The sequence below is a fragment of the Salminus brasiliensis genome, chromosome 15, assembly GCF_030463535.1.
Source record: "Salminus brasiliensis chromosome 15, fSalBra1.hap2, whole genome shotgun sequence".
In the NCBI taxonomy this organism is placed as follows: Eukaryota; Metazoa; Chordata; class Actinopteri; order Characiformes; family Bryconidae; genus Salminus; species Salminus brasiliensis.
In genome coordinates, this window is record NC_132892.1 from 9,103,481 (window position 1) to 9,127,637 (window position 24,157).

At 41.1% G+C, this 24,157-nt stretch overlaps 1 protein-coding gene across 2 annotated transcripts in view; it reads left to right on the forward strand.

Moving 5' to 3' along the window:
* appa (amyloid beta (A4) precursor protein a) overlaps window positions 1-16,111 on the forward strand; it is a 30,671-nt gene extending 14,560 nt beyond the window's left edge. Inside the window, exons 3-17 of one of the 2 annotated variants that reach the window (XM_072657858.1) lie at window positions 37-166; window positions 1,068-1,180; window positions 2,030-2,220; window positions 3,616-3,872; window positions 4,786-4,953; window positions 7,691-7,824; window positions 8,706-8,780; window positions 9,050-9,208; window positions 10,167-10,295; window positions 11,326-11,425; window positions 12,156-12,374; window positions 12,611-12,664; window positions 14,094-14,185; window positions 14,623-14,769; window positions 15,317-16,111. In XM_072657858.1, the coding sequence (XP_072513959.1) occupies window positions 37-166; window positions 1,068-1,180; window positions 2,030-2,220; window positions 3,616-3,872; window positions 4,786-4,953; window positions 7,691-7,824; window positions 8,706-8,780; window positions 9,050-9,208; window positions 10,167-10,295; window positions 11,326-11,425; window positions 12,156-12,374; window positions 12,611-12,664; window positions 14,094-14,185; window positions 14,623-14,769; window positions 15,317-15,418 (2,070 nt within the window). In that variant the 3' untranslated portion in view covers window positions 15,419-16,111. The remainder of the gene's footprint in view (window positions 1-36; window positions 167-1,067; window positions 1,181-2,029; window positions 2,221-3,615; window positions 3,873-4,785; window positions 4,954-7,690; window positions 7,825-8,705; window positions 8,781-9,049; window positions 9,209-10,166; window positions 10,296-11,325; window positions 11,426-12,155; window positions 12,375-12,610; window positions 12,665-14,093; window positions 14,186-14,622; window positions 14,770-15,316) is intronic. The other variant, XM_072657859.1, reaches the window with a different exon arrangement.
* Window positions 16,112-24,157: the final 8,046 nt, after the last annotated feature.

A 24,157-nucleotide genomic window follows, 5' to 3' on the forward strand; every position in this document is an offset into this window, starting at 1 on the left:
TGAACAGATACTGAAGGGTTGTTGTTATTTCTGCAGGTTTACCCAGAGCTGCAGATTACGAACGTGGTGGAGGCCAATCAACCCGTCAGCATACAGAACTGGTGCAAGAAGGGTCGCAAGCAGTGCCGCAGTCACGTGCACATCGTGGTGCCCTATCGTTGTCTCGGTATGTGGCTGCTCTTATCGCTTTTGCTGTTCATCAGAATTTTTAATCAAGAAGTATTTAAATACCTAATGCAGACATTTATTCTATAAATAAAATTGTGGAATTGCTGCAGCGTTCAGGTTGACAGAGCTTTAGGTATGTTTATATTTAGCCAGGGTTGGGCTGTATGGGAAGTATGGGGGGGGGCAGGAAAAGCACAGAACTTTGCATCCCCTCCAGGACTGGAATTGCCCACCCTTGTGGGCCTTGGGCATTCAACCATTAGTTGTGTTTTTTTTGTTGTTGTTTTTTTTTTTTGTTTTGTTTTTTCTGCCCAACTCTGGATATAACACATCTACCCCATTATTAGTTGTTAGATGATTAATGAGAACACTGAACAAAGATGGTCACCAGTTTCGTCTTCTGTCTTTTAAAATTAATAAACCTCCCTGCATAACTGGATGGTGGGGCAGCTGTTCTGAGTAGCTTTTCTAATTTTAGCTTGCATTTTTTTTTTAAACATGTCTCTGCTGATCAGCTTCATCTGGGGTAGATGTTGAATATGTATGATGTTTGATTTTTCGCCAAAATATTCTTTTCAACAGTAACTTGGAGCTGCAGACCTGAACATGCTTCAACATGGTCATCCTTCTGCTTGAAATATGAAATATTTACATGACATCCTTTAGCTGTCCGCTTAAATGACGCCACTTTGCTATACGTTCAACTTGTGCTGTGATATTTTCTGCTGTTGTATGCAACATATTCAAACGGACACTACAACACATGCGTATCCAGTGTGTGTTCAAATCATTCTGCTGTTTTGTTGACTTGGCTGTAAAGAGTACAGTTTGTGACTTAAATACATTTTAACATTCGTATTAATATATGTAATTTGTCTTTGTACTTGGGTGTATGATAGTTGGAGAGTTCGTAAGTGATGCCCTGCTGGTCCCTGATAAGTGTAAGTTCCTGCACCAGGAGCGTATGGACATCTGTGAGAGCCACTTGCACTGGCACACTGTAGCCAAAGAGGTGAGCAATTATACGCTGACTTTTGGGACTATCTAGGAATTCTATTTACAGTAAGGCTTGAAATTGCATATGATGTTCATCGTTTCTTCTAAAATCAAGGGTATCAAAAAAAATCTTGCTTTTGTTGGAGTAACTGTCCACTACCTAGAATAGGCTTTCTACTAGATTTTGGAGCATTGCTGTAAGGATTTGATTGCATTCAGCGACATTGAAGTTAAAATGATCATGACCCCACCTTATCCCAACTCCCCAGCTTATCCCATAAGTATGGTTCAAATTTAATTTCTTCAGGAAGTCCTATTCAGTTGGCAGTACTTCTCTACAGGGACTAGACAAGCTGTGTGCGTGCATTTGCACATCTATGTCAGCAATGGATGCAACATAAAGTTTGAATGCATTTATTAAAAGGGGTGGCCACAAACATTACATGTAATGTATTAAATTCATACTGTGTTTGCACAATTTTCATTCTGTGCCGGTGGTAGAAATGCAGTATTCTTAGAGGGACTGCATCGAGGTAAGGGTGAGCTAACTGGCGTATGTCTGTTTCTATAAATGCACTTTCAAACTTCTTAGTCCCAATAATTGTTGAGTATCTCTCAAGGCATAAGCTGTCGATTCTGCTTATTGGATCAGTACCATGAATCATCGGCAAAACCCTTTAGCATTCTTATGGCTTCAGCCTGAATCTTATCTCGCTGCTGACGCTGTAGGCTAGGCCTTGGAACTGATAGGAGCCGTTGTCATTGGTAAACAAATGAATGAATCAGATTATCTTGAAGGGAATTAAATGATATTGAATCTGTCTGGCTCGCTGTTATTCACTTTCTCTCCCTCCTTTCTCTCAAGTCTTGCGGAGACCACACCATGAACCTTCATGATTATGGGATGCTGTTGCCCTGTGGCATCGACCGATTCCGTGGGGTAGAGTTTGTGTGCTGCCCAGCAGAGACTGAGCGAGAGGCAGACAGCGCAGACATGGAGGAAGACGATTCTGACGTCTGGTGGGGTGGAGCAGAGGCTGACTACACAGATAACAGGTGCCCAGTAAACACACACACACATACATAGTCACATGCGTACATGTATGTGCACCTCTCTGGACATACAAGGTCTTTTTACCAAACTACAGCGTTCTTCTGGCTAACCCAACTTCTGTTCTGTTTTTATTTCTGTCTCACCAAACATTACTTTATGATAACAATGTCCATACAATGCCTGGCCCACGCTACAGGATTTTAAAATCCTAACCGATTGAAAATGTGAGAGATCCCACACACACTGACACCTTTTCACAGATTTTTTTACTTTGGTTGTTGTTAGTCATCACACTAGTACCCACACTACATGAGCTGCCCTGAATTAAACACCACACACACAGATTATGCACGACCAAGCAACGGCTCTGATTTTCAAAACCTTGCGGGAGTTTCTCGAGAATTGGATGTAAACAATTATGGCAGATGACAGCAAAACCGTTGACCATGGTGTCTGCGCAGAAAAAGGTTGGCAGCTAAATCTTGGCTTTTTCTAAAAAGAAAGCACACTAACTCGTTTTTTTCAGCTCGGCTCTCATTAGTTGACAGGTTTTTTTTTTAACATGAGGTTGAAGTCGCTTATCCTGCAAGCGATTAATATTGTAAATATTACTATTATAGTGTGACAGTTCTCGCCAACATATACATACATGAATTATTATTATACATATATGTGTGTGTGTGTGTGTGTGTGTGTGTGTGTATAGGCAGATAGATAGAATAATTAGAGAATAGAGAATACACATTTTCCCTACAACTGTAGGAACATTGTTAGCCAGTATTTTCTGATATGGCAATGCTGTGATTAAGACACAGTGTATTCAAACATTTGCCACTTTGTTATATATACCCAGTCCCATCCATCCTGAGGAGGAATGCTGTTCACAACTCTGTTTCTGCTTTTCATATCCCGATGAAACAAATGATCCATATAGGCTGGATCAATTCTCTCAGACACTTGATTAATTTGGGGACTCGTTTTTGTCCACTGTTTCACTTTAGTGCCTTTTCAGATACCAGCTCAGCTATTTCAGCAAGAGATTACGTTCTGTTTGCTTGACTAAATCCATGAATCCAATCAGGTTAAGAACAAAAACCTGATTAGAGCTTCATAGGCATGTTTGTTTTGAAAGAAGGCAGCACAGACCTGTGCGCAGAAAGGTTATTGTAGTTTTATCATGCTGGTGGCTACAAAATCTTTGGATTAACTTTTTTGATGACATTTGAATGTAACAGGCAGAGCGTGTATTTAACTCTATTCTGAATGCTCCTATAAGGAACGTGTGCAGCGTGTTAAGGAGCTTTGAGTTGATTCAGTTTGGGGCAAACGCATACAAACCTATTAATCAAATTTATATATATATATATAAAAACAACTTGTCCTTTTTCCATTTGCAGTATGGCTCGGGAGGCAGAGCCAGTGGAGCAAGCTGAGGCAGAGCCTGCAGCAGTAGAGGACGACGAAGACGTTGTTGAAGAAGAAGAGGAAGAGACTCTGGATAATGACCAGGATGGAGATGGAGACGAGGAGGAAGAGGAGGATGAAGAAGATGATGAGATGATTGATGAGCGCAACGACAACGAGCAGACCACCAGCGTCGCCATGACTACCACCACAACCACTACTACCGAGTCTGTTGAGGAAGTTGTCAGAGGTGAGTGGGTGTGTTTGCCTCAGTATATTTCAGTGCTGTGGTGTGAGAGAACCATGTATTTTTTAAATGCTTATGGAGGAGAAGGAAAAAACACATTGTTCAGTTTAACAAGATTTAATCCCAAGAAATTCTGGTCCTGTGCATTCATGAGAAAATGTTCATGCAGTGTGAAGGCGGTTTTGTCTTCAAGTGGCGGATACAAGGTTTGTGTGTGTGTGTGTGTGTGTGTGTGTGTGTGTGTGTGTGTGTGTGTGTGTGTGTGTGTGTGTGTGTGTGTGTGTGTGTGATATAAAACTATACTATATAACTTCCTCAATCCTTCAGCAATTGGGAAGCATTGTGTCATGGAAGATAAAAATACCATACTTTTTTAAACAGAATTGAAACTTATGACAACGACTGGGGGTCTGAGAACAGGGAGTTCTAAGTAATCTTGAGTAAGATTAAATTCATAGCTATTGCACCACAGTACAATGGAATTTAGGGCATTTAACCGTCCATGGTAGTGAATATGCACCCTAAGGGCAGTGAGTGCATGCTACTGGACCTGCCTCAGTGGCACTGGACTGCCACTTTTAGGCCATTGCTGATCTTCCTGTGTGGGAAGCATATTTAATTAAATGTTTAATGTCTCCTTTTTTTGTTTGAACACCTGATATTTTTTGGATTCAAAGCAGATGTTTACAGCTTCATTAACAACAGTTAGCCACACTGCAAGGTATAGAAATCAATGAAAAAACAACAATTAATTAATTAATTAATAGTATCATTAATTCGAGTTGCTGTTGCTGTTCATGTATCATGACAATGAGCTTAATATGGATGACTTAAATATCACAAAGCATTGATGGCCTCATTTTCAGTTGTGTGTGTATGTATGTATGTATGTGTGTGTGTGTGTGCCTTCCCTCAGAGGTTTGCTGGGCGAACGCAGAGACAGGGCCATGCAGGGCTATGTTGCCCCGCTGGTATTTTGTGAAGGAGGAGGGCCGTTGCGCTCCCTTCATCTATGGGGGCTGCGGAGGCAATCGCAATAACTTTGAGTCGGAGGAGTACTGCCTTTCTGTCTGCAGCACTGTGTGTAAGTCACGTGCGTACGTGTGTGTGTGTGCATCTCTCTGGACACACAAGCTCTTCTTAACAACCAACAGCTGACTACCACACTGTTCTCCTGGCTAACCCAACTGCTGCTCGCTGCTGCCGACTTTCTGTGTGGCTTGTTTTTAGCTCTCTCACAGCATCTACACACCGTATGCCACCCGGTACACCCGTCTTGCTTTTCTCACACACTGTCACTAACAACCTCCCGCTGTGCGCGCGCGTGTGTGTGCGCACCCATGTGGATTTGAGAAGACGTTAGCATATTAGCCTCTATATTTTTCTCACTCAGTCAGTCACAGCTTGGGTAATAAACGAAAAAAAGAAGTAGTGTTGAGTCACTGTCTTCCGTCTGGCGTTGTTTCACTGCCTGAAGTTGATCATGTTGGGTGTGTTTGTGTTTGCTTGGCATGCTTGGTGGCTACAGTTCTGGTTAGTCATTGGTGTGTCCTGAATGACTTTCTGCACTTTAAACTCACCACTTCGGCTCTCTATGTGTCTGTCTTTCTCCTCTCTCCTCTCCCTTGACAAATTATTAATCTGAACGGTTTCTTTTCCATCCCGTCACCCTGGTTCAAATCATAAAACAAATGAACTCCTTATTCAAGCTTGTTTGGACCCAGGCTACTGTAACCGGACCAGTCAGGACAGTGCCAGTGGATCTCTTTACGTGATGTCATTTTATGCTTCTCGGGTGCTGCAAATACCATTGTTTTTGTAGCATTAATGTATGTAGCATTGTAGCATTAAGACTGCTGTCTATGGTGATTTATGTTAAAGGTCAACAGAAGCATTACAAAGTAGTAGAAGTAGTTGAATAGATATATTAATATATATATGCGGCAATGTGTAATTAGCCTTATTGCATACATATTTTTATGTTAAAACTTGATAGACTGTGACCATTTGCATCTTCTCCATTACTGTGGTTCCACAAATGTACCAAGTTTCTTTCTGTATAGTTTTTCAGCCCTAGAGGGGGGGGGCTTGGTAAAGTTGGTAAGGTCTAGGCTAGGGGATCTTCAGGGATCCCTCAATGTTGTCCCCAAATAAAGGAGTTTAATACAACATGTAACCACATACAGTTTGAGAACAACTCAGTCTTTAAAAAAAAAGAGGACTGGACGGTGGATTAAAAAGTGAGGCCAAAATGTCTGGTGTGCCCTCTGGTGGCTGGCTGCAGTACAGCTTTTTAACCCCGCCCAATCCCATGTAACTAAATGGAGCAAAAAGGAAACTTGAGTTTAAAATTATACATCTGTTTGACAGTTGTGTTCTGACCGTTCTGCAAGCTCCACCCACATTAACACCCCCGTCCCCTAGTTTTTCTTCACAATTAACTTTTTTATTGAAGTTATTAGGTGATATGTAAAGGGTTCTAACCATCTGATATCATGAACGCACAGCTATTTCAAGACAATACGTTTACAAACTTGCCGTTGCAGTTTGATTGAGCCATCATTGTGAAGTAATCACGGTTTCTCATTCTGATAAGTCAAATTCATTCGCTGTGTGCGCTCCCGATGATATAAGGACACACCGAAGGCTTGCTACTGAGAAACGTGGGTGGGTTTGACAGTTGCTTTGGCTTCAATTACTCTACAACTCAAGCGCAAACAAGATGACTGCTTCCATCAGACATGTCCATCTTTTGACCTCAAAATGTAGCAATGGGAGTGAGCAGGGACGTACTGTCCACTCAAACAGCATATTTTGAAATCCCTGTCTCTCTAACACATTTGCGTATCTTGCATACCACCGATAAGCCCTGTCCACCCATACTGGAGTTCTTAGCTGTGTTTCATCTGAGTGCTGTTTGTTTGAGGCACAAACAGTCCATCAGAACATAACTTATGTATCTTAAATCTGTCTTAAAGGAGCAGTAAAAAAAACAGCCTGTTTTGATGAAGAATAGTTGACAGCCTCTCACACAAAACTTACAATATTGATACTGACCTGACAGTGGTCACAGGTCAAGACTAATTGCAGTAGTGGATGTCCGGGTATTACCTTTAAATTGTCAACATAGTAAACTTAGTATAAAGCCTAGGATATTTCAGTTTTCATAAAGTAAGAGACAGAAATGGTTTAAATGAGCAGTTTTGATTTGAGCATTATGTCATTGCATCTCCACGTTTAATGGCGTTAACTCCCTTTATAGGCCTCTGTTTTCCACCACTAGCACGATGTCAATTCCTGCTTGCGTCTCTCTGAAGTGTAGTGTAAGCTAGTTGTGGTGAACACTAGCTGCAGTAAAATGTTGTAGCTCAGACATGGACATTTGAAGCTGAAAGCAAGTAGTACTGGTTTTGCATTATGTTGCAGGGACTTTGCAGTGAAAATGCGTCTAATGTGGTAATAATCACTACTGTAAGGATTATTTCAAATTTAGTGTGGAAATGCATATTATTGAAAGCAGTCTTTCAATAGTGCTGTTTGTGTTTTTTGAGAGCTACTAATTGGTTGTTTTGGTTGTATTGCACAACCATCATTTTAAAACTTTACTGGCCCCTCTGCTCAATTTGGAGCTGTTTCCAAAGACTTTTTTTCTGTTTTTCTCTCTAACTTGTCTCCTTCAATAGTGTTCATCTTTGCATCTTTGTGCTACACTAATGGCAACTAATTAAACAACTCTACCTGCTCTCTCAACGAATCTTCTTCATATGTCTCATCCTTGCTCTTTCTCTTCATTTCACTTCTTTTCCTTCATCCCTTTACAGTGCCCACCACCTCTCCAAGCTCTGCAGATGCAGTAGACCACTATCTGGAGACTCCAGCTGACGAGAACGAGCACACACACTTCCAGAAAGCCAAGGAGAGCCTGGAGGCCAAGCACAGAGAGAGAATGTCTCAGGTGAGTGAGGGGGAGATCAGAATGTGTTGGACTGTTTTCAGAAATGGTGAGCTTAGACAAAATCCAAGATGTGCAGTGCTTATAGGACTAAGTCTAGAGTGGATTGCATTGGCCACATTTGATGCAGTTGATGCTAGTAGATGTTTCAGTGCTCTGTTTAATGCGTTCCTTTGTAGCATGTGTTGCACGGTTGGACAAGCTTGACAAAAAAAACCTGTTCCAAGGAATTGAGTAGGATGGAAGTTAAGATATATAATGCTGATTTTGGTAGTTTGAAAATGCTACAGAACTGAGCTCAGCTGTTCTTGGGGAGGTTGAAAACATGGATTTACCACCATGCCAAGATTTAGTTTGATTACCTATCAATTAAAATGAATAACATGCCATAGAAAGTTCTCGGTTTTGAGTTGCGTGCTATAGTATCATTAGCTTGTATCAGATTTTTTTGCATTTGGTGGGTCAAATGCACATTCGGTTCTAACAGATTGAATGTGAGTGATAGCCTGTGGGCAGTGATTAATCACTCAGTGAAGTAGTCATTCAGTAAGTGGTTAGTAAGCATGTTGAAACGCAGCAGAAGGTGCAGCTGGTGGACTGAAAAATCATGGCACAAGCTTAATGTGCCGAGCTGGGTTGAATATTGTCAGTAAAAAATGTTGACTGAATGCTGAATACGCTGTCCTGATTGTATTCAGTTACTATGTACGCTATATGGACAAAAGTATTGAGACACCTAATCCAAAATCAAGGGGGAAAAAAGTATCCTGCTTTTGTCTTCTGCTTTTATGCTAGATTTTGGAGCATTGCTGTCATTTGATTGCATTAAAACATCTTTAAATATAGAGAATATACTTCGGTCTGATGACTTCTGCACTGTGTAGGTGATGAGGGAATGGGAAGACGCAGAGAGACAATCTAAGAGTTTGCCTCGTGCGGACAAGAAGGCAGTCATCCAGGTGAGTTACACCCATCTAGCTTTTCTTTACATGGAATTTTCCACTGGATGCAGTCAAGACAATTTTTATACTTCCATTGTTGGAGTGTTTTTTTAACACTGGAACCCAACTTGGAACTCAATTTCTTATCACTCTTCCTTAATCTGTTTTCTGGATGCTGGACATAAATTTCCACCCCATTTCTTTTTCTTTACTATCGATGTCCTCTGATTTCCTTTTTTTCCCTTCTCCGTAACACTGGGCTCAAATAAAATTTCTCTCTCTGGCAGCACTTCCAGGAGAAGGTGGAGGCACTGGAGCAGGAGGCAGCCAGTGAGAGACAACAGCTAGTGGAGACACACATGGCTCGGGTAGAGGCTCTGCTCAATGACCGGCGGCGCCTAGCACTGGAGAGCTTCCTCACAGCCCTGCAGGCTGACCAGCCACGGGTATGTGCAGCCCCAGAAAAATCAGTTTTTTTTTTTTCTGTATTGTTTAAATGGAAAAGAATTAAATTGAGACAACCGAAATGTCACAGTACACACACACACACACACACACACGGACACACACACACACACACACGGACACACACACACACACACACACACAGTCATGTGCATGTTCACGCTTTTCTGACTCCCAAAAACAACCCACCTCTCACCATCTGCACCCTCAAAATGCCTCTCTTCCTCCTTTTCTCCTTCTCTACAATCTGTCTTTCTGCTCCACTGCTTCCCTGACACACCACTCTCCACTTGCTCATGCACCCCCACTCATTTTTCATTCAATCCAATTTTCGTATTTCATTTTCTGGTCTGTTCTAGTGAACGGCCTACATGGGAGCACAGAGTGGAACCGAGAACAGAGAGAATTAGATTATTCCAGAGTTCTTGTTTCTGAGACCGTTTATTCTGATACTCGGTGATGTGAGGGTATGAACTACATTAAAACAGGCAAATCTAAAGTCCTTATGCTAAGGAAATCTTTACAGTGCATCCCAAATTTGTCAGTTTTTCATCGGTCATTTTTTTCCCCTCTCTCCCCTTTGGCTGTAAACTATTAAGCATAGTCTCTGCATGTTTCTCTGTAACCAGTCTCTGTAACCGCTATAACATTTAATCTGACAAGTAGGAGGAGTTCTTACAGCCAACACATTCCTATCAAGAAATGTAACATATGAGCGCATTGGCAGAACATATGCATTAACATATTAATACATATTTATAGCATGATCGCATGCCATATGGCTCCATGTCTCTTTCAGTCTCCTCACATATCCAACTCCTGAGTGTGAATCCCTAAAGCAGTGACAGGGTGACAAATAATAGTCGGCCATTTGGTTGGCCTTCTCCTTCAAGACGATTAACTGCTCCTCTTTCTCTCTCTTTTTCTCTCTTTCTCTAGCCACGTCATGTGTTCAGTCTGTTGAAGAAATATGTGCGTGCTGAGCAGAAGGATAGGCAGCACACCCTGAAACACTTTGAGCATGTGCGCGTGGTGGACCCCAAGAAGGCCGCCCAGATTCGGCCCCAGGTACGTACGCTAATTAGTTTTATTAACTTGGTACCTAAAGTAACATGCCTACAAGGGTTTGTATCTTGCAATTTGTTAGATATATTATACATTAATGGGAGAATTATGTTCAGAACAATATTAACAACCTGCCTTGATTTACTGATAATGTGCTCATAGCCAAATGCTTATGCCTCTTTATTGATCAGTCTCTGTAGCAAATCAACCATAAACTGTAAAAAATACAAATGTACACTTGGAAGACTCAGAAAAGTTTGAATGCTTGGTTTGAACGGCTCATATGCTGGTAAGAATAATCTGCCACGAACCCGCAGGAAGGTTGAGCTGAGTCAAGAGGTTGAAAGCTCTTTAGCCATAATCAGCAAATGTTTGCATTCAAAGAAAAAAAAAAAGAAATAAAAATAAATCTGTTTCACTAAAATAGTTAAAAAACAAAGGACTGCATCACTGTGCATATATGCAGAGGTGGCTCAGTGGTTAGAGCACCAGGCTATTGATGACCAGGTTATAGGTTCGATACCCTGCCACTGTTGAGACCTTGAGCAAGGCCTTTCAAGGTCTCTTCTCCCCATACCGCAGATATGGCTGCCCACCACTCCAGGCACGTGTGCTCACTGTCTCACTGCACAGATTGGTTAAAGGCAGAGGCCAAATTCCAATTCCAGAAAAAATTGTAAATCTGGTTGTCCTGTTTGTGTTATTGGTATGAACACCTTCAAATTTCTTAGTAAATGTCTCCGTACTGTCCTTTAGTACTCTGTGCGCTTAGCGTAAGCACAGTAAGAGATGGGTTACAATTTAGCTTTTTCTTAATACAATATTATGATTTTTAAATATTTTATTGGCACATGTATGGATCAGTGTTAAATAATGGTATTTAAGTGTCAATTTACAGGTGCTTTAGGTGCTTTGTATTACTTTGGCTCTGGATGAGAGCGTCTGCCGAATGAATAAATGTAAACATGGAGCTTAAGGGTGCCTTAAGGGATAAAGGGATTCAGACGTCATGACCTCCGCTCTGTGCCTTCAGGTGTTGACTCACCTGCGTGTGATTGAGGAGAGGATGAACCAATCTCTGGGGCTACTCTACAAGGTGCCAGGCGTGGTGGAGGATATCCAGGATCAAGTGGGTGAGTGTATTTCTCTCACACACACTTTAATTTTGCATACTACAAAGTGCGTTTCTATACTTCAGCACATTTTATATTACACAGTCATGTCTTGTGCCTCTCTATCATGTTTTTGTTACTGACTTTCTGACCCCTCCTCTCATCCTGCTCTTATGTGTGTGTACAGTGTTTATTTGTGTCCTGTGCGTCATTTGGCCATCTGTGAGCCTCGACTCAGTCACAGCCTAGTTCGTAGTCTCTCTCCCTTCCTCCCTCTCTCTCTCTCTCTCTCTCTCTCTCTCTCTCTCTCTCTCTCTCTCTCTCCCCCCCCTCACACACACTCTTATGCAGCTAGTCTGTCATTAAGCACCTCTTTAATTAGAGCCCTACCCCTGATCTCTGTATTCGTTTGCCTCTAATCCTGTCCTCCATCTCTCTCTCTCTATCGCCTTGCCCTTTCCTTATGTATTTGCTTCTCTTTTGCACTACTTTTCACTCCCCTTAGTTTGCTTTTTTTAATTTGCTCCCTTCAGCTTTTTCATTCTTCAGCTCTCTCGTTATTCTCGTAATTTATTCTCCCCCCTCACCCTTTCGCCCTTCTCTTTGTTTGTGTGTCTCCTCCGTGATCGTGTTATCTCAGTCATGGTCAGCAGCCACTACATAAAATCAAGCCTGCAGTATTGCTGAGAGCTGATGACTCTGGTTAAGCCGAAGTGCCGTAAATCTCTCTTTCCCATTCTCTCACTGTCAGATCTGTTGCAGCGTGAGCAGCAGGAAATGTCTGCACAGTTGGCTTCACTGCAGAGTGATGTGAGGGTGAGTTACGGTAATGACGCCCTGATGCCGGACTTGCCTGACAGCACCGCCACACTAGACCTGCTCCCTTCTGAGGACTCTCAGAGACTGGGGCTCGATGGCCTGGGCTTCATTCACCCTGAGAGCTTCAACCAGCCAAACACTCAAAACCATGGTATGCACATTAACCCAGCCCCTAGCATATATGGATATGGAGCGTATAATTACTGTAGACAGTTGGCTATCAGTAGTCACATCATTTTACAGTACCATCTGTTCTTTACATTTTGTACATGTTTGAGAACAATGAAATTTCTATTTGTTTTGTTTTTTGGAGTTTTCTTTTGGTTTAAGAACAGTAGTGGCATACACTAAAACTGTTTGTTTGTATTTTTCTTTCTCTCCTTCCAGTTGAACCCGTTGATGCTCGTCCCATCCCTGACAGAGGACTTCCCACTCGCCCAGGTGCGTTTAGCAAACATGGCACTATTCGGATTGCTTGTTTATCAGGGGGATGTTTGTAATAAACATGTTTCGCGTCGCTTCGGTTTCAATCTCCAGACAGCAATAAAATACCCAAAGGACAAGCGTGTTTACTGTCCGAATCCCTGAATGAATCACATTGCCCACATGATCAGAATCAGAAATACTTTATTGATCCCTTTATTGAAATTGCAAATCACTTTCAAACGGATAAAGAGAAGCCGTGACTTTTATTTCACTAGGGGTGAGGCAAAGATTCATGAACAGTGTGTTTTTTGCAATACGAAAGAGTAAACATGCCGTGTAGCTACGGCCAAGGGGACAATTGTAAGTGCACCGCAGAGATCAGTGAAAATCAGCAGGTAAATCTGCCTGTAATTTTCCCTGAAGACAAGGGAGAAAAACATGGATGTGGCTGATCAGGATGTAAACAGAAGAGCACCAATAAAATGCAGAAGTAACCCATTACCCGATGTTCATTTTGTCCCATAGTGAGAGAATTTTTACACTCTTTGAACTGAATTTTTTGTATAGAATTATGTATTTATTAGTCCAGCATAGTTTAGACCAGAGGGATGGGGGTGTTATATGCAGTATCCTTGTAATATGGCCAATATGGGTCAGTAGTCTTAATGTATCAAGATGCTTTGAGACATTCGTTGTAAAATGCATTATATGAATACATTTGAATTAAATGAATTTTTGAATGTCATGCACTTGAACGGAACAGTATGTATGAAAGAACAACAGTCTACCTCGCATGCTCATCAACTAGCACAACCATTTTCGGGTGATGTAAAATCACTATTTAAAATTGCAGAACAAACAGCAGACAACAAACCATGTTGAAGAAAAACTAATGTTTTTTGGGTTTTTTTGACCTTAAGAACACTGAAGCCAATTTAGTTCCAAAACAGGGATAGAGCTTACCAGATCAAGGGATTTCATGTGCGCGACGCACCTTTGACGACCCCCTCCTATTTGCTTCTATATATATTTTTTCAAACATATCCTTGAAGTGAATTTTGAAGAGCTGTTTGTTTGAGCCTCGCCTGTCTCGCTCGTCCTTCAAAATGAAAGACAAAGCGTAGCTGTAGTAACAGGCATTTTGATGCTGCCAGCGTGAAATGAGGATGGAGTCTAATCTGTCTGTACAGAGAAAGGCTGCATTGCTGTACATGGTGTACGTGTCTGATTTCAGTACCTCTCATTATAGTGGCCCAAATTGGAAATTAAGCTGTTGTATCCTGTGTGTTTTGCTGTTTACACTACCACACAAAATAACTAAGCTGGATCACTTGCGAAGAGAGAAATTAAATTTGGGACACTGACAACTGCAGTATAGCTTAATAGCCTAAACCTCACCCTCCCTTTCCTTTTTCCTTTTTTTCTTCTGTCTCTCTGAATTCAGTGTCTGGGCTGAAGCCTGAGGATGTTCCAGAGCTGAGGATGGAGGCAGAGGAGAGGCACAGTGCTGGTTATGAAGTGCACCACCAGAAGCTGGTATGTTTACACATGCAAACACTTAACACACATTAGTGTGGCTTCAAGCACTGCCCAAGACCTTGCAGATCTAAGACATGGGCTCTGTGACTCACACACATCTGCAAGCACAAATATTTTCTTAATTCTTTCTCACACATCTCTTGACACACGCGCACTCTCTTGAGAGTAATGGTTTCCGGGCTCCAGCCCCCCCACTCTTCCATGGTCGACTCTAAAGTAGTGCCAGGAGAGTGTTGCAGCTTCGTCCTTGCCACCACATTACAAGGTCAGGTTGGCATGGCAACGCAGGCCCACTGAGACAGCAGCTGCTGTGGCTTCTCAAGTGTTCTTGCTATCGGCGGAGTTCTCCTCACTGGTGCGGTTGTGTAGTGCCTTGTGTAGTTCTTTTGTTTTCTTATGCTATTTTCTGTGATTCTTTCTCCCGTTTTTACTAGGTGTTCTTCGCTGAAGACGTCAGCTCCAACAAGGGTGCTATTATTGGCCTGATGGTTGGTGGAGTAGTCATAGCAACCGTTATTGTCATCACCCTGGTGATGCTGCGAAAGAAACAGTACACGTCCATCCACCACGGTGTGATTGAGGTCAGTTTGTGTGGGTGTGTGCAAGTCTGCATGTTCGTGTGTGTTTCTTTCCCACTCCCCTTTACAAGGTCTGTTGAGTGCCATATTGTGTAACTGACTTAAAGATTGGTGGAAAATCTTTTGTAGATGGTTCTGTGTCGAATATTTGTTTTTTTTGTAGCACCAAATAGGTTCCTTTTATTATTTGCAATTCATAGAATCCCTTTTTTTAGTATGATGAATTTTTGTGTAAATGTATTGCTTTTTACATTGACTTTCACTGAAAGTCAAGAAGGTTTTTTGCATAATGTGTAGTCCTCTTCTATGGCAGAGTTAAACCAGAGGAGTGCAGCATAGATGGAACTATCAACAATAAAATGCTATTTTGACAGTAAAGCTGGTTTAACTCTGTTAAAAACAGTTTATTTTCATAAAGCAATACACTTCTGTTGTTAATTGGGGGGCAGATGGTCTTGGGGTGTAATTACTCTTTTGTAGTAGGTACTTAAAATTCTCTCTACTAAACCCTAATCCCTGAAATTCTTTATTCTTTTCTACTCTGCTACAGGTGGATGCTGCAATCACTCCAGAGGAGCGCCATCTCTCCAAGATGCAGCAGAACGGCTATGAGAATCCCACTTATAAATTCTTTGAGCAGATGCAGAACTAAGGCTCTCATTTGCTAGGCTGCAGCCCCCTTACCCTGACCAACACCCCCCCTCTCTCTCTTCCTCCTTACCCAACTCTGGACAGTGTAGGGAAGGGCTCACTCCAGATAGTCCCCATTCTGTAGTACCATGAGCACGCTTATTCACGATTGGCCACTTTCTGTCAACCAAAAAAGTAAATTTTTAATTGGCTGGATGGTCATTTGATTATCTAAGTGGCCAAGGTCCCCCCCCCTGCATGAAGAGGAAGTGCCCTTAAGCACTGATTCAGGGTCAGGTGTTGTGACTTTTCTTCTTCTTCTACTACTTCTTCTTACTGAAGGTTAGGACAACTTGGGTAGGTTTAGCTGATCCGTGGTCTGTGTTTAAAGACATAATTCCCACACTGTCCATTCCCACACTACTTCAGCTTGTAAACACTGGGATGTAATGGGTTGGTGTTAAAGACACTGCTCTTCCCTTCTTCTTTTCCATCCCTCAATCCTTCTTTCCTCATCCACTTATCCCTTCATTCCTGTCCCGCATATGCTTTGATGACAGCTGTGCTGTGTTTGATTGCGCCAGGTTGTAAAGGATGAAATCACGATGACAATATGATTATAGTGATGACTAATGTAACTCTTCAACAAGCTCTTTATTTTTTTGGGCTTGTCTGGTTTACTTTAGGGGTTTTTTTGTTTGTTTGTTTTTTTTTTTCAAGAAAAAATTAAAAATTGTAAAAAGGAGAAAGAAAACTGACTTAAATGACTGGAAAAACCTTTTTAGTTGCGTCTAATGTATTGCCATAAAGCGGAAAAAAGCTAGCTGTACCTATTTAGTGCATGATGAAAAATATGAAGAAAAAAAAATCTCTCTTCTGCTGTCTGGATGGGTCCTTTCTCACGTAGAGATTGTCATTTTAGCAGGGTTTTTAACATTTAGCACCTTCTCGTGAACACGTGATTTGTTTCGCTAATGAACGAAAAAGGGGCGTAGTTAAATTGGCTTTCTGCTTCGGTATCGCGTTCCTCACGATTGAAGAGGTCAGTGATTTTGTCTGGGTCGATTTATCTTTCTTTGAGATTTTATTATTATTATTGGTTTTTTGTTTTATTTCGTTTTGTTTTTTTACTTCGATAAGTTCCTCCAGCTACTGGGGGCTGGATAAATCTGTATATTACCGTCTTTTACGTCTTAGCGTGGTTTTTGCTTTCTTTTTCCATTTTCTATGCATTTCAGAGATTTATTTCCTCGCTCTGCCGATCCGCTCTATTTAATTTTCCCATTTTGATTCACACGTGGTTGTATGTGTTTTGTAATGGGGGTTTTCAGGGTCTGGGGGGTGGGATGGTTGGGTGGGAGGGCAGGGCTATTCACTGTATGTACTGTATGTATGTTTTCTCCAGTCAGCTTTGTGTTTTTGTATGGTCCCATGTTGCTGATGTTAAAAAAAAAAAAAAAAAGAAAAAAAGACAAATTCCCTCTTTCCTTCAGCCTCTCCTTCCGTTTGTGTTGCATAGTCTCACCAAAGAGTCTCTTGCTTTCTCCTCTCTTCTCTAGTTTCTTCCCTTTCACTCTGGTTTCTCATCTCCTGCTCTCAGAACAGGTGAATGCTGGAGGGCGTGATTCTGCTGCAGTGAAGAAAAGGGTAAAAGAAGCAGGGAGGGAGGGAGGGAGGGAGGGAGAAAGGCAGGAAATGAGAGCAGGCGAGAGATAGAGAGAGAGAGTCTTTGTTGTCTTCTGGATGCATAGTCCAACCCCATTCCTGTCCCAATTGCCCAATCGCACAGTCTACACTCGCTCTTTAGTGTCTTCTCATCTTTTGTTTTACCATGACCCAACTTTGGCCCGTTATTGTTTTTATCATGCAGCTTTGTTACAGGATCTCAGCTGGGTTGCCAGATAGCTGCTTGCTGCTGGTATGTGTGCTACACAGAGCTGGGGAATAATGGAACAGAGCTGGCAGCCAGAGTAACAGAACCCAGGTCCAAAGGTGAAGCAGTGCACACAACTTGGCCCTTATTCAGTTCTGCTAATAACTGAGGAAAGCGAGGACAAGAAGTATGTTAAGGCTGCTAGCTAGGATCAGATTGGCTCCAATTTCCAGGGTGCGATTTAAATGATTTAAGGGGTTTTTCCCAACCTCGTCTGTCTGCTGCAGCCGTAAGCTTTCAGTCCATTCATCACCGCAGACCACAATTTCAAAGCAGTTCTCAGTGCTGAAAAGTTATTCACTCCAAAATCGCTTAATTGAATAAACGGGAATGAGTAATATGAATTCACAATGATGGTAATGAATGAAATCCCTCTTCATTCTGGAGAGCTAATCTGAAAGAAGTATTATATACAGTTCGATCTTTTCCTGGCTGAAGAATTTATGAACGTGATCTACTGAAATAAGCTTCTTGCTAAAACATTTACTGACTGAACTCAGCAGCCGCCCACTGGCTTCTATTATACGTGTGTTTTCACACACCAAAATTATTGTCTGGCAGATGGAGATGAGTTTGAAAACTGTAGAGTGTTCCTTTAAAGTCAGGAAGGAGCCCAGCGGAGCCCAGGACTGTAACGGTCTGATTTACGTATTCGATTTAATCAGCTGGGGAGGGGATTGTGCTCTGTGAAAGGATGCCTCACACCCTGAAAGTCTCTCACTCAGCTCTTCTAATGAATGTGATGAACACTACACTGCCCATCTAGCATGCATTAAGAAAATGTCTGCACTGCTGTGGTGAGTGTCTTCAAAACAAATGGGGAATGTTGTACAGTAGAAAGTTCTTGTGTACATCGTTTTGGGGATCTTTATTTTCCGTCTCCTCTGGCTTTTTGAGCGATCTCATATAGCAGTCTGTCTGGGAGTAAAGTGATGGGCGTGGCTGACTCTGCCGTGGTTGGTTATTTAGGTAGCCTGGGTTGATTGTAATTGCAGTTGTTTGGTTGGGTTTTCTGAAGAGGTTGAAGGCCTTGGGGATGTGGGCAGACTGCACTGTAGATACAGAGAAAGCAGGATTTCTTTAGTTTCTTTCTCTGTGACTTTCTTTTCTTCCTCTCCGTGTACGTGTATGGAACATTTTGCTTTGACTGGGAAAACTATGCTTTATACACTGTATTCCATAAATAAAGTTTTGAATGTACATACAGTATCATGATGTGGTGTTGCATCATTTAGTGTTTAAGTATTCTCTTTTCTACCGAACCATTTCTGGTCTGTTAAAGGGGCTGTATACGATTCAATTCAGTACACTTTAAATTTAAGCAAATGCTTTGCTAAGCTCTCAGTCTGTTTGCATGCTGGGAAAGATCTGGTGCTTTTGCTCAGCCCCGGCTCTGTAAATGGGAAACAATGGACTGGGGCAGTGGAGACTGTGTATCTGACACTTGCTTGCTATGTGTTGAACTACATGCATCGTCAAGGAGGGAAACCAACAAAATCCAAGAACAAAAAAGGCTGAACAAAATTTCGAAGATCAGTTGAGGGCAAGACAAGGCTGTAAGCCGGCGCTACCATTGTGTCCAAACGCTGTATTCAAAACATACCGGCTACCGGCTTCTTCCAAATATCGCCAACATGGTGTTGGGACGCTGGCGAACTGCCATGTCCAACGTCCAAACACTGCTTTCAAAACACACTGGGGGGGTGTAGAGCTTCTGAAGGGAGGGATGCATTTGTTTTGCTTTTGAGTTTAGTCTGTTAACTCTCCAGAATCAAGTCCAGCACCTTTAATCCAGGGGGCTTCATTCTAGTCTAATGCCTATGGCACCAAAATGACTAAATCTGGCCCTGCAGGCAATGACCAGAACTCATTGTCCAAGTACAAAATATCTAATTAATTAATTGTATGTTTTTTTTTTTTTTTGTGTCTTTTTTATAGATATAAAGAAATAAAAGAGCGTGTGTGCGTGTGCGTGTGCGTGCGCATCATTAGAGCTCTTTAGGATCAATGCATTTTAACCTGAAAGATAAATGAAATCTTGAGCAGTGGAAAAATAAACTTTTATATAATAACTTTTAAAAATACATTTTTTTTCCTCAGTTGCTTTGGTAAATTTCTCAAACATTTCTAGAACAGTGAGTGCATTTTTCAAAAATAAATAAATAAAATTAACACCAGATAATTTGCTCAAAATCCTGAGTTCACATCCCAAAAGTAAGTATTTGTCAATAAATTTTTCAGACACAAGTTCTTGTGTCGCTGATTATGAACAAGATTGTCAAAACGCTTTGACTGTCCCAGGCAAAACAAAACAAAGAGGGAAAAGAGGGTACATACCCCACACCAATTTACTATATCTGTTTGCTTAGATAGACCTTTACAGGTTTTCATAATTTCGCTTTGGCACAGTCCTCAAATGAAGCTCAGTGTTTTGCCATATTAGACGTGGCCCATTTTTCCTGCCTGGGAGGATTTTCTGATGGCTATGGCTGTAATGGCCGTGGTTGGTCTGAATTCAAAATATTGCTCAGAATTCAGGCTCTTACTGCTTGTTGACTGCAATTTGTTGACCGACCATGTTATTGCGATTCTCATTATTCTTCCTTTGTCCGTAATTGTAACACATTATGTTGTGCTGTGTCTCTGTATGCCTGCCAAATGAAGGTTCATGCAGTGCACCTCTGAGCTACTTAATATCATTGGTTGATTGATTGTCATGCTAAACCTCCTCTTCATCAGTGGAAGTCATGATTAGAAGTTGAACTGAAGTGATTCACCTGAGAGCTAATCTTCGGTTCAGGAGACATCTACCAAAATGTTCCCAGAAATGAATTAAACTTGCAGATCAGCCCTTCCGAATGTACTGACTGTTGCAATGAAATAAGGCCTAGATGTTTAGAAGAGTAGGATAATTCAACAGAGTACAGTATGACACATTTTGATCAGCATGACAAAAGTGATGGGTAATGTAGGACACAGCAGATTTGCTCAAATAACCCCAAAGCATTCGCTATTTGTTCCAAATGAATGAGAAAAGGCTTTGATTGTGTGCACTAGGAGGTATAAATATTAAGTCAAATTTATTTGTATAGCGCTTTTTACAACTGTTGTCGTCACAAAGCAGCTTTACATAATTAGTACTTAATAAAGGACAGAGACGGAGAAGAAAGAAGAAATAACATGAAGGATCAAAGACCCCCGTGAGCAAGCCAACGGCGACAGTGGCAAGGAAATCCTCCTCTGGTCGGAACTATTTAAACATTAATGATAAAAATTACCAAAGCAGATACAAAAGAAAGTTAATAGTGGTAATATTAAAATTAAGGAATAGTAACCATACTTATTTTGTAAGATTAAATAATTGAATGAATGATAACTGTATCTAATTTGAATGTTAGGTGGAAAATGCTTTATACTTAATACAATTTACATTTAGATTTGAAAGTTGCAGAGAGCAGAACTCATACTGAGCTACACTGATAATATACATTGATATATAGATATCTGTATACCTATATATCTTCGCATATGTTAAGGCTATGTTTTTAACAAGCTATATAATTTTTTTCATGGCTACGTTTGGTGCAAAAAGAACATCCACTTTGGGCTAAACCAACTTAGACTGACTAAACATCCACTTTTTGGGCTAAATTAAGTCCCGGTGTTCTCTGGAATAATGGTGCTCCAGCTCTTTAGGATAAATGCATGTTAATCAAAGATCCTGTGTGACCAATACACAGCTGTGTAACAGGCCGATTCCAAAAAACAAAAACTGTCTTGGCTCATGTTTGCCCTCTTAAACTTATATACAACCAGCCCACCAGTTGATGCTAAACATAACGGCTACTTTGGAAGTGAGGCTTTAAGAGGCTAAAAGCTAATGCAAGCCGAACGGGTGTAGCACATGTGGCCATGGAAGAGCGTCGAGGGCTGTGTGATGGTTGGGGAAGCAAGCAGGTTGCTAGCGCTAGCTAACCGCACACCAAGAGGATCCGGAAGGAACAGCAAGACTGTCTGGCTAAAATCATTACAAAAAGTGTTACAGTGATAAAAGCTGGTCAAGGCCAGTTATTTTTATTGCTGTGGGCAAATGAAGCGCTGCAGTGGAGCTGTTCTCTGAAATAATGGTGCGCCATCCAGTACTTTGGAGGTGGGATGTTGATCATTCAACATCCTTACCTCAATTAAACACTTTTGTTAGAAAAACAGAAAACTTAGAAAGTCTCTGGACAGTCGAGACAGGATAAACTAATCAAGTTTTAATACCCTTGATTTCAGAAGAAACAATGAATTAGCAGGTGTCCCAATATCTATGTCCATATAGTGCATATTGAGAATGAGATATACAAAACCATGTAAGCAACTGCCCACAACTGCATGAAGCCACTGTTGTGTTAGGACCATAAATCCACCCATAAATCACCACATAACACCCTGAAATAATCAAATGTTTAATTTTATCTAGTAAAACACTTCCTTGTATCTCATCACTGTCCAATGAAAAATAATGCATCTCCAAAATTGTGACTTTTTATAGGAGAAGGCAAACAACTTCTTAACTTTGAATGAAAGTCAATGTAGAATAAGTCATTTAGAGCATTTTTATTGGTCTATTCATCCAGAGTTATTTACAGATGGTACAGAGCAGCTAGAGGGTTCAAACCATGGACAAAAATGAAGATGTTTTTTTATTGGGCAGCAGTGATATACTTCAGTATTTTGATGGTGTACTGATAGTTCTTGGTATTTACTCAAGTATACTTTGGCTGTATTGGTCTGGTAGTAGTTTTTCAACTGAAGAATTCACATTTGAGTCTAGGCTGGTTGAATGACATTTATGGACACCCGTTTTTAAACCGTGCCACAGACTGATGACTGAGAATCTGGATTTTGATGGCCATTGTAAAACTTTTCATTTCAACTGTTGATCGGCCTTGTATTTGGAATCACTGTGTTACCCTGTATTTTGCACCATCCCTCAAACGAGGTTTGTGCCACACATGGCACTTTCAAAAACCTTTTTTTTTCCTTGTACGTCCACAAAAACGTATCCCATATTTTAGCTGCTTCCTGACAAAAAACACATGAATGTAAATGTATTTGTTCTTCAGTAACCGTGTCTTTCCAGCCACCCACCAATAAAAAATAAATTGTAGACAGAGCTCTTCTTATTGTCTGGAGCACTTTCACTTCCACTGAAATCCTGTAGCTCTTTTAAACTGATAGTTGGCCTCTCTGTGGCTTCCCTCACAATCCTGGGAATTTTCCCACTGCGGGACTAATAAAGGACTATCTTAAGCCTCTTGTTACTTGCACTGATGCAACTTTTGATGGGTGGTCTTATCTGCGTATCTCTGTTCGCCATTCTTAGCAGTGCTCACTGGAATGAGTTTAACAGTTTATTCTTAGACAGGGTGAAAAGGGCGCTGTTGGTGCTTGATCCTAGTGGTATATTTACCAAAGTAAGTCACAGACGTTTCATTAAGACCCCAGGGAAAAGGGATATATATATATATATATATATATATATATATATATATATATATATATATATATCACAGGTAGAGGCCGGTGTTGCCCTTGTTGAGGCAATCTTGTGTGTTAACTTGCATCTTCCACAGCACAGCCAACAGCATTTTCTGTCTGTTAACTCTCCAGAATCAAGTCCAGCTCCTTTAATCCAGGGGGCTTCATTCTAGTCTAATGCCTATGGCACCAAAATGACTAAATCTGGCCCTGCAGGCAATGACCAGAACTCATCGTTGAAGTACTACAAACTACAAAATATCTAGTTTTGTATGGTTCATTGTTTTGTTCTTTTAATAAATTAATAATAATAATTAGAGCTCTTTAGGATCAATGCATGTTTATCAAAGATCCTGTGTGACCAATACACAGCTGTGTAACAGGCCGATTCCAAAAACCAAAAACTGGTAAAGTCTTAAAGCCTTGGCTCATGTTTGCCCTCCTAAACTTATAGACATTGCTACTAAATGTAACGCTTACTTTGGGAGAATATGAAAGCGAAAGAGGCTAAAAGCTAATGCAAGCCGAACGGGTGTAGCACATGTGGCCATGGAAGAGCGTCGAGGGCTGTGTGATGGTCGGGGAAGCAAGCAGGTTGCTAGCGCTAGCTAACCGCACACCAAGAGGATCCGGAAAGAACAGCAAGACTGTCTGGCTAAAATCATTACAAAAAGTGTTACAGTGATAAAAGCTGGTCAAGGCCAGTTATTTTTATTGCTGTGGGCAAATGTGGCGCCATAAACCAGCCAATTACACTACATTTACACATTTACACAATTACACTAATTGCACTACAAACAATCCCACAGTGCACTGCAATAGGTAACGTACATAGGATGTACCCCAGCAGATCTGGAATACCCATCATTCATTGCATTGTTTGGCTGGAAGATTCACACACAGCTTCTCTAAGGAAGGCCGAGGTGAAACAAAGTGCCCATAATTGTTCACTACAGCGTTGAATTCTGTTCCCTATAACAGTGCTCTTTATAGGGAGCTAGGTTACACATGTAGGGGATAGTGAATAGGGCACAGTTTAGGACACATGTCATTCTGAGGCAAAACAGAAAAATAACAGGGTTGTAAGTAGCCTTGTAAAACTGCGTTTGGGCATTATTACTAAATATTAAATATAAAATATTTATTTATTTAAAAAAAACAGCATAAATACGTAAATAAATACATTATATGACACTTTTAAGGGATTTTAACGCGTGCACTGCACTTTATTGCATATTTCCGTCTCCTCTTAATACGGCTCACTGTCAGATGGGGGCGATAGCGGGCGATAGCGGGCGATTT